At 52.1% G+C, this 10,390-nt stretch overlaps 1 protein-coding gene across 1 annotated transcript in view; it reads left to right on the top strand.

Moving 5' to 3' along the window:
• Positions 1–376: 376 nt before the first annotated feature.
• TOX2 (TOX high mobility group box family member 2) overlaps positions 377–10,390 on the top strand; it is a 135,333-nt gene continuing 125,319 nt past the window's right edge. The window contains exon 1 of the mRNA XM_068523941.1: positions 377–475. Coding sequence (XP_068380042.1) covers positions 377–475 — 99 coding nt within the window. The remainder of the gene's footprint in view (positions 476–10,390) is intronic.

Raw genomic sequence — 10,390 nt, 5'->3', positions numbered from 1 at the left:
GGGGAGGGGTGTCGTACAGGCTTCTCCCTCCCTTCACCCTTGGTGGCTGAAGGCGGGACGGGAAAGGGCCGTCTGGACCGGCGCGCAACCCCCCGGAACCCCCGGGGGCGGAGAGCCAGGCGGGAGACCCGGCGTCTGCCTGGCCCGCGGGAGGAACCTCCCCACCCGGGTCCGGGCCCCAGGCCCTGCGCGGCGCCCGAGGCCGGAACAATAGCGCGCGCTGGCGGGCGGGGGCGGGGCGCTCCGCCGGGCGCCGCCCCCGGCCCGCCCCCCGCGCTCCCACACTAGCTCGCACACTGGCTCGCACACTGGCTCCCACCCGCCGCCCGCCCAGGCACTGCCCGCGGGAGCCGCCGCCGCCGCCGCCGCGCCCGCCATGGACGTCCGCCTGTACCCCTCGGCGCCCGCGGTGGGCGCGCGGCCCGGGGCCGAGCCGGCCAGCCTGGCGCCCCTGGACTATTACCACTGCGGCAAGGTAGGCGGGGGCGGGGTGGGGGCCCGGGAGGGCGGGGCCTGCCCGCGCCTTCGGACCCAGAGCCGAGCCAGAGCGCCCCGGGCTGGAGCGCGGGCAGCAGTCTCCCGGCGGCTCGGGACGCGGGCGCTCTCGGGGACACACGCGGGGAGATGCCGACGGTGCCGACGCGCGGGGACACGCACCCATCAGCCCCGCCGACGGGCACATGCCACTCACGCCGATCCTCTGGCGGTGACACTCACGCCCAGAGTTGTTGGGATCACAGGCAGAAGTCACCCCGACAGTCACTCACACGATGTCACAGTGACACACACTCACCCACGTCCCCCTGACAGCCTCGCATGCATTCACAAGCCGACACACAGTGACCCACTGTCACACACACAGCCATCCTGCTTACACTAGCGTCCCACACAAGTCACCCTGACAGTCATTTATTTCTACACAGCCACACGCAGTCACTCGCCCACCTGCGCTGTCACACCGCCACATGCAAGCCACCCGTTCCCACACTGCGACGCCACACACCGCGTTCCATGCCCCCATCCGCCGTCACACGCAGTCACAACTGGGGACAGGCACACAAAGAAGTCGCTCCGACAGTCACTCGCTCACGCTCCCAGTGACTCAGACAGTCGCACGCTGTCACCTATAGCCACCCCATGGACGGGGAACCTCAGGCACCCTAATCGCCCTGACAGCCACACAGTCACACGCGGTCACACCCGGGGGCAGCCGCGGCCACCACACCGCCCTTCCCCCACCTCGGCCGTCCACACTCGCGCGTGGGCGGTTTAACTTCTCGGCGCCGCAGCGCAGTAATTGGGCCGTTTGGTAATCGGTTGTCACCGCCCGGCGGGGCCTCGGATTGCGAGCTGGCCATGGCCCAGCGAGGCCTGTCCCCTCTCGGGAGCGAGGCCTGTCCCCTCCCGGCTGGGGCTGCGGTGAGGGATACCCCTTCTTTCCCGAGATCGCCGCCTCCACCCGCAGCCAGGTCCCAGCCCCGCTGCTTCGGGCGCGATGCGAGCTCGCGCTCCTGGAAGCCCGGACGGGCGGCGACCGACCCCGCTCCCCGCGCCGAGCCCAGCCCGGGACGCTGAGGTGCAGCGGCGCCGTGCGCGTCTCCTCCCTCGCCCGGGAGGGAACTTTCGAACTTAGTTAGGAAGCCGGACGGTCCGTGCGTCCGCGGGACTGTGCGTCGGTCCGGGGCCGGCCGGAGCCGAGCGCGGCTTTTCGTCACTCGGAGCCCGGATTGAACGGCGCGCGTGGGTTTCCCCGCGGCCCTGGCGCAGACGCGCGGGCTCCATGGCACTGTGTGGTGAGTGCGCGTCGGGTGGCTGGGTCGGCGGCCCTCCGGGGCCGTAACCCCACCCCACGGGCCTTTCGTCAAGCTTCTTGCTGTGGGGATGCTGCGGGGAGGGGGCGTCCCCGCGCGGAACCTGGGGCCGCCCAGGCTGAGTGCGTCCTCAGGCCTTGGGGAGCGGCTTCTGGACTCTGGGGGCAGAGCCCTGCGCAGTTCGCCTGGGGCTTGGGGTGGGGTCCGGGGCCCTCAGGGCCGGGGGCGGCGTGGGCCGGGGGCAGGAGGCAAGTGAGGTCTCGCGGAGGATGGGGCGATTATCTTTTGTCCGGTGACCGGCAAAGTTAGAAGCCGAAGAGGGGGATGGTGTCTTCAAGAGAAGGCCGGTTCTCGGGCTGCTTCCATCTGATGGAGGAAGAATTGATTAGAAGTAGCAAGTGGAATCTTTAGGAAGGAGAAGACGGTTGGGTTTGGGGCAGCTCGTGTATCTTCTGCCCTTGGCTTTGTTATTTTTTAAAATATGAAGTTGGCAAGGTTCCAGCTCCTGGTTTGGGGGCAGGGGTGAGATTGGGGATTTGGGCCTCAGAGTCTGGTTGGATGGGTGCCCCTCGCCTGCAGTGCTCCTTTTGGGGGTGGTGTTTCTGTAAACCCCCTCAGAGTGGGGTGGTCTCATAAGGGGGCCTTTGGGAGGTGGCACTCAGCCGAGGCCCCAGCTTTATTCCGATCCTCTGTAAAGCTCTGACTCAGCACCGAGAACCAGTGTGAAACCCTGGTGGGAGGGAACCAATCAGGGAGTCAGAAGCTGGTGATTCTGGTTTCTGTCTGTGAACTAGGACCCCTGACCCAGAGCTGAGGGTGTGTCCAGGTGGAGGAGGGTGGCAGCTGGGCCACTAAGATGGGTGAAAGAAAGGTCTGACATTGCATTTGGACGTGTGATCTGCTTCTCGATCCTTCAGCCTCATGGCAGGGTGAGGCAGAGGAAGTCACTTGGCTCAGGGAGGGGTGGGTCAGAAGCCTGTCGGTAGCAGATCATCAGTGGGCAGTCGCCTTCAGCGCTGGCGGTTGGGGGGTGGGGCAAGTTGTGCCGAGGAGCTGATGTTGAGGGACTGGGGAGGCTCCGTCCTTACAGCTGGTCACTCTCAGAACTGGAGGGGAAAAGAGGCCCAAGATGCAGCCATGACCACAATTGGGGTCTATAGACTGGGCTGCAGAACCAGGACAGGGCCTGCACATTGGGGGCTCGGTCCCTGGAGCCCAGATAAGAGGCTTGTCCCCACAGGGCCTGAGAAACACAAGGGCAAGCCTTTGCCAAGTGATGCTGGACAGCCGTGGGGCAGTTGACCTGGAAGGGCCCTTGGCAACCGTTCCCTTGGTGACTGTCCCCTTAGTGATCCTCTAACACAGAGATTCCAGCCTCTTTAAACCAAAGTCATGAGCAGTGGCTGTTCTTTGGGTATCTTTTGTTTGCGAAGATACACAATGACGCAAAGCTGGTATGGTTTCATTTTTGCTTTGAAATAGATGTTTATTAATCACTATAATATTAGCATGCATTTGAAAAATAGCTTACAAGATATGGAACAGGCACATTACTTATTTTATGTAGTAATGGTGCCTGGTGAGCGTAGGGGCTTGTGGCCCTGTAGCCCTGTCTGTGGCCCCCTACTGGGAACCATTAATCCCCTCCTTCTTCCTTCACACAAGGGGAGACTGAGTCATGGAGTAGTATACTCATAGGTTACATAGCAAATGAAGAGCACAGCTGAGGCCTGAACGCAAGTTCCTGGACTCCCAGCTTGACACTTGTCTGGCATTCCCCACACGTCTCTGTCGTGGTTTGGGGGTTAGGAGTCATGATGTCCTTCTAGGGTAACTATGAAGTCCCTTCATTAGGGTTTTGGCAAGGTATTTTATCAGGCTGGGGGCATTGCCTGGGGCTTCCTGCTCAACCATGGCAGACTAGTGGAAACTGGCCACTGGGATTGGGCAAACGTGGATTCAAATCTCCGCTTGTGGCTTTGTGACCTAGGGCAAATTATTTTACCTCATTGAGATATGATTTACATACAATAAAATGCAAATTTTAAGTGTACTGTTCCATGAGTTTTGACAAATATATAACCACATGTGTAACCACTATCCCAATCCAGATATAGAACATTTCTGTCACCCCAGAAAGTTCCCTCATGTTCCTTTCCAGTCAGTACCCCCTACCCCTAGAGGAAACTACGTATCTAATTTCTATTATCAATGCTTTATTTAAGTTCAGTTTAAGTGTACTAAGTTAATTTAAGTTGTAGAACTTATGAAGCATATACATTTTTGCATTCGGGTTCATTTTGCTCAGCGAAGTGTCCTTAAGATTCATCCATGTTGTGTACGTCAATAGTTTTTTCTATTTTATTTAGTAATATTACATCATACAAATATAGCACGATTTGTTTATTTGTTCACCTGCCGTTGGACGTTTGGGTTTGTGTCCATGTTGGGGCTGTTATAAATAAAGCTTCTGTGAACATCCTTATACAAGTCTTTCTTTGAGTGGGGCAAATTATTTAATATCTCTGAGCCTCAGTGTCCTCTTGAGGACAACATTGTCTACCTCTGAGGTTCGGGAGAGTTAAGTGAGTTGATATAGGATAGGAAAGTTCTTGACACATACCAGCTACTAATTAGATAACAATGCTATCAACCACCTGGGACCTATTCCAGTAAGAGGCTTAGCATCTCTGTGTTCCAAGTATCCTTCATCCCTGGTCCAAACATCCTGGGTACGAGGCCAACCCAGGATGAACCCAGGGTGTTCAAGGCCAACCTGGGTACCACTTTCTCCATGCAGTGCTCCATGGCCAACAACCTTCTCTCTTTCTCCAGGCATGCCCCATCACCCCAAGAACTGGGGTTCAAAACTGCATGGGTTTTGACATGTTCTGTCATCCATCATTCAATCAACAAACAGTTTTCGAGCACCTCTTTGTGCTAGGCACTGCACTAGGCAACTGATGGTACAGCAGTGAAGCAAAGTGACACATATTGCTACCCTCTGGAGCTTACATGTCAGCATGGGAAGTCATAAATATATGGGTGAGATAGATACGGTATTGTGACTGATGCCATCATTACAACTATGGAGAAAAATGAAGCAGGGAAGAGGGTTAAGGATGTTAGGTCCAGGTGCCGGTTTGCAGTTTTAAGTAGGGAGGTTGGGGAAGGCCTTGTGGTCTAGATCAGTAGGTCTAAAATTTATGTACCCATTAAGAATCATCTGGTAAGAGGTGAAACAAAAACAGATTCCTGGGCATCCCTTCCTGCCCTGAGATTCTGATTCAGCTGATTCGTGCTGGGGTCCTGAGGGTTTACATCTCTGATGAGCGCCCAGCCATGCTGCTGCAGCTCTGGAGACCACACATTATATAGCAGCGGTTTGGTTGTTTGTATACAGGCTTTTGTGGGCTCCCACCAGGCAGGAACCATGCCCAGCACCTGGCACAGTGCCTGACCCATAATTACTCAGGAAATTGTGCTGGTGGGTGAATGATTCAACTCTCCACCCACACAGCTCTGGGCACAGCATCTTGTCCCTGGATGGGATCTAGACAAGCTTAGTTAGTGAATGATTGGAGGCTCCTTATGGCGAAAATCCATGAAGTGGAAGTTGCTGGTCCCACCTCACCCAGACTTGAGATATGAGAGACCCGTTCAGCAATCCTAGTAGATGAGGTCCCCGCAGCATCTTTCTGCTGGGGCACAGGTGGCTGTGGATGGGTCCTGGGGAAGGAGCCCTGGGCGGGTTGGTCCTGGGGGAACTCTGGAAGGGTGCCTCTGTCTCTGTTAGGAAGATTTTTTACTTTCTGTCTAAAGGTGCTCCCTACAGCCCTCCCCGAGTGTGTCCCAGAGGCTCCTCAAGGACCACACTTCCGTACCTACCAATGTCAGGAGCAGCAGCCCAGGCCTGACACAGCCCCTCCCTCCCCCCACCCCAGTCTGCTGGGTGACCTTGAGCATGACAGTGCCTTTCTCTGGGCCTCTGTACCCCTCTGTGCAAAGGGAGAGCACATAAGTGACCATTATAGCCTCATGAGATGGGGAGCTATGGTGTGGAAATATAACGAAATAAAGTCTGGGGCATGTCCTTTATAACTGTAGAGTGTGGTGCACCCGGCAAGGATGAGGATGATACTTTTTGAAGAGATAGGCCCTCATATGCATCAGAGGGTAGGAACCACCGTGTCTGTCTACCTTTACTTTTGTATTCCCAGAGCTTGCCTGGCACATAGGTGCTCAGTAAATATTTGCCGAATGAACAAATTCAGGGCTGGCCTGTTGTTCCCTGTGGCTTGAGGAACTTAGCATCTGTTTGACTCTTAAAATCTGAAGACTTTGCAGTGAGCACATCGTGTCCAGAGCAGGGCAGGGCAGGGGCCAAGAGTCTTTTGGTTGACCTGACATTCCTAGAAGAACTTCCCTGAGTAGGCCCAGGGAGCAGAGCCCAGCATGGAGAGCAGCCAGTAAACTGGGAAGAGCCTCACCCGCATCCCAAGGATCGCCCTGCAGGGTGGCTGCCAGCTCCATGTGATTCTGTAGGGCGTTTATTTTGCTTCTCGGATTTCCCAGCGCTGGTCTCAGGTTAGGAAGGCAGTGTAAATTCTGGGACCTGGCAGACCTGGGTTTGAACATTACCTTACCATCTTCAGTGCAGGCAAGTTATTTCACCTCCCTGTGCCTCAGTCTCTGCATCTGGAAAATGGGCACATCAACACCTCCCCCACAAGGTTGCCATCAGAGCTGGAAATCCTGCCTGTAAGGTACTCAGCCCCAGCAGGAAATGCTTTCATTTCTATTCACAAAGAGTAGCACAACTGAAAGTTAAAATGCAAGAGGAATCTAGTTTCAGCACTGGCTGCTGGGGGAAGGGTCTTCCTAACAACAGGCCTTTCTATGCCTTGGTCTCTGGATCTGATTTTCCTGGGTCTAGGGTTTGAAGAGGTCTCTGCGCAGCATTCTGGACAGACAAGGAGCTGCTCACTTCCTTTGCATCTTTCTTTTTCCTTCTTGAATCTGTGTGGGAGGGAAGGTGGGTTTAGGAGGCAGAGAAGACTGGTTCAGATTGCAGCTGCACCGTTCATCGGCGTGGACCGCTGACCTTGTGCACATCATTCAACTGCTCCAAGTCTCAGTTTTCTCATCTGTACAAGGGGACAGTAATGCCTTCCTCATATTGTTGCTATGAAGCTCAGGTTAAAGTAACAGACATGGAAGTTCCCTCTCATCTAGAACAGTGTTTCCCAGCCTCAGCAATATTGGCATTTTGGACCTGACAGTTCCTTGTCTTGGGGGTTGTTCCATGCATTACAGGATGTGGAGCATCATGCCTGGCCTTTACCAGCCGGATGCTAGCAGCACCCCGCGCTCTAGTCACGACAATCAAAAATGTTTCCAGACTTTGCCAAGTATTCCCTGGGCGAGGAGGCAAAATCACCTCTGTTTGAGAACCACTAATCTGGAAAGTGTGGTACCGGTAAACTAGGAGATGATGGTGATGAGAGTGGCAGAGCTTTGGGGCTCGTGCTTTCTGTTCGGTATTTTAGTCCTGTGTCTCCTTGTCAGCAAATCCTGTATCCACGTGGTTGACAGTTATCCTATTTATTTATTTACATGGACCAAAAAACTACATAGTGATTTTTCAGCATGGTTTGGGAGCAGCAGTAAAAACATATGGTAAGTAATTATTACCTTAATGAGTCGTGGTAAACTGTAATTTTATATCTTAGTGAAAACATGTTGTATAACACGGGATAATAAATTTTGTTCAATTACCCTGATGCTTAAACTTGCTACTGTACGGTTGCGATTTCTGGTGCCTGCTAGAATGAGCAGCAAGGTTGTGGCTTTTCAGTGCGTAATGACCTGTTTCCCGCCGGATTTTTCAGATGTTCAGCAGGTTTTAATGAGTGCCTACTGTGTGCTAGGGGATTCAGCCCTGTCCTGAAGGTGCAGGGACTCAATAGGAAACTCGGCTTTCCTAGGTGAAAGGCTGTGTGGATCTGTAATATATTGGCTCGAAAGGCAGAGTCATAATTAAATATATAATTATCTGGGGAAGTGATAGTGTCAGAGGTGTGGGAAGGCTGCACATGGCAGAGTCTTACAGGGAACACCAAGCAGGCTACATGGGGGGCATGCAGAGTGGTGGGAAGGCGTTCTAGGCAGAGGGGCACCCGTTGCAAGGTGGCTTGGAGGGGATTTGGGGATACTGTCAGCCTAAGTCAGGGAGTGCTGCCTGCAGGGGAGAGGGATGACAGCAGGAATCATTATACGGAGGGAGGGTCGCATCCCAGCTGGTTGGGTTTTAAGTAGAAAGGTGCCTTGGAGCCAGAGTTATGGTTCAGAGTATGGAATGTTTCATGTTGCTGGATCCAGACCATTGTCGGTCACTGCCTCTTGGTCTTCTGCTGTGGGAAAGTTTTTTGGTCTTTTGTTTGTTTGTTTGTTGTTTGGTGGAGAGTTTAATATCATTATAAATGCCTACAAAATATCCTTCACTTGTATGAAACTGGGGTTTATCATAAGTAGGCATCCTATTTTTTTACTGCAGTATAGTTGATTTACAATATTGTTTTTGTTTCAGGTGTACAACAAAGTGATTTAGTTTTATATATATATATTTTTTTCAGATTCTTTTCCATTATGGGTTATTATGAGATACTGAATATAGTTCCCTGTGCTATACAGTAAATCCTTGTTGTTTATCTATTTTATATGTAGTAGCGTGTATCTCTTAATCCCATACTCCTAATTTATCTCTCCTCCCCCTTCCCCTTTGGTAACCATAAGTTTGTTTTCTATGTCTGTGAGTTTGTTTATGTTTTGTAAATAAGTTGATTTGTATTATTTTTTAGATTCCAGATATGAGTGATGTCATATAATATTTATCTTTCTCTGTCTGACTTAGTTCACTTAGTATGATATTCTCTAGGTCCGTCCATGTTGCTGCAAATGGAAATATTTCATTCTTTTTTATGGCTGAGTAATATTCCATTATATATGTATACACACACACACACACCACATTTTCTTTATCCATTCACCTGTTGTTGGACCTTTAACTTGCTTCCATGTCTTGGCTTCTGTAAATAATGCTGCTATGAACATTGGGGTGCATGTATCTTTTTGAATCAGAGTTTTCATCTTTTCCAGATATTTACCCAGGAGTGGGATTGCTGGATCATATGGTAACACTATTTTAGTTTTTAAAGTGACCTTCATACTGTTTTCCATAGTGGCTGCACCAATTTACATTCCGCTATGGGAAAGTTTAATGACTTGTGTTTGATTTCCCCCAGTAGCCAGGGATGCTCTGCTTCTCAGACTTTAGTGCAACAGAATCACCTGGAGGGCAGTTAAAACACAGAATGCTGGCACCACCCCCAGATGTTCTGATTCAGTATGTCTGGGGAGGAGTTGAAAATGTGCAGTGCCAACAAGTTGGTGATGCCAGTGCCGCTGGTCTGGGAAGCACACTTAGAGAACCCAGCTCTCGTCGAGAATATGGGAGGATTTTCCCGCCTTGGCCTAGGACAGTAAGGATGTACTGCTGGCCTGGGGCATGTAGCCCTAACTTGGACATGGTCAGGTGTCCCAGAGACTCCTGCCTTTTTCAGGACCCCTGTGGGTCATGGGGAGCGTCTCCTTCACCTTGGAGAGAATCTTACATTGGACTCCCTGGAAATAGACTCTGATGTGGAGAGTTGCCTGTGGAAGGTGTATCTGGGGGGAAGTTCTGAGGAGGTGCACCTTGAAGGGAGTAAGAGAAGCATGGTTGGGCAGAGGGAGATGCTGGCCTGGGATACAGTTAATGATGAAAGCATCCCACAGGGACCTTTGGAGCTGGACTCCAGTTTGTCTCAAACTAAGGCAAGGGGGCTGCCCATTCCTTTGATTCTTGCATCCTCTGGTCACTGGCTTCAGGTGGCCCCCACAGGGTATAGCTGTGAGCCCAGAAGTTAGGGAATGAATGGGTGGAGAGGGAAACACCACACTGTCCATTTCAGGGAGCTGCATTTCGGGGAGAAAACTCACCTTCCTCTTGTTTCCCAAGAAATCAAGGGTCAGCATATTGATGATTAAATTTTAGAGACTTTTGAGTCACTTGCTAGATTCTTCTTTGCTTCATGCTGTGAGGGAGAGCTGGGAGATAACTGCTTCTTAGGTCCGAGTGAAGAAAAATGATAATTAATGGAATTTTCTGGGGCCCAAGGAGATTCTCTTACACATTCCTAGGTAGGATTCCAGAGTTCTTGCGCTGAGATGTCGCATGTTTTCCTGTGTGGTAGGGAGGACTCCACATTGATTTCTGAGGAGCTTCTGGGCCATGCCTGAGTGAGTCACATCTGGGCAGGGGACCGTGGCTTTCTCTTTGGACTGGAGTCCTGTCACATTCTTCAAGAGCCTCTTTGCCCTGCCTCCACCTCAGTGTAGGTCAGCATCCATGGTGGTCCCTTTATCAATCTTTCAGCTTTTCTGAGCAACCGGGAAGCTCAGAGACAAATGCCTGTGTCACTTGTAGGCATGACATAGGATATCATGGGACATCTTTTTTTTCTTTTAATTTTTATTTA

This window comes from Eschrichtius robustus, chromosome 16 (assembly GCF_028021215.1).
Source record: "Eschrichtius robustus isolate mEscRob2 chromosome 16, mEscRob2.pri, whole genome shotgun sequence".
Lineage (NCBI taxonomy): Eukaryota > Metazoa > Chordata > Mammalia > Artiodactyla > Eschrichtiidae > Eschrichtius > Eschrichtius robustus.
This window is presented reverse-complemented; position numbering and strand designations above follow the sequence as displayed.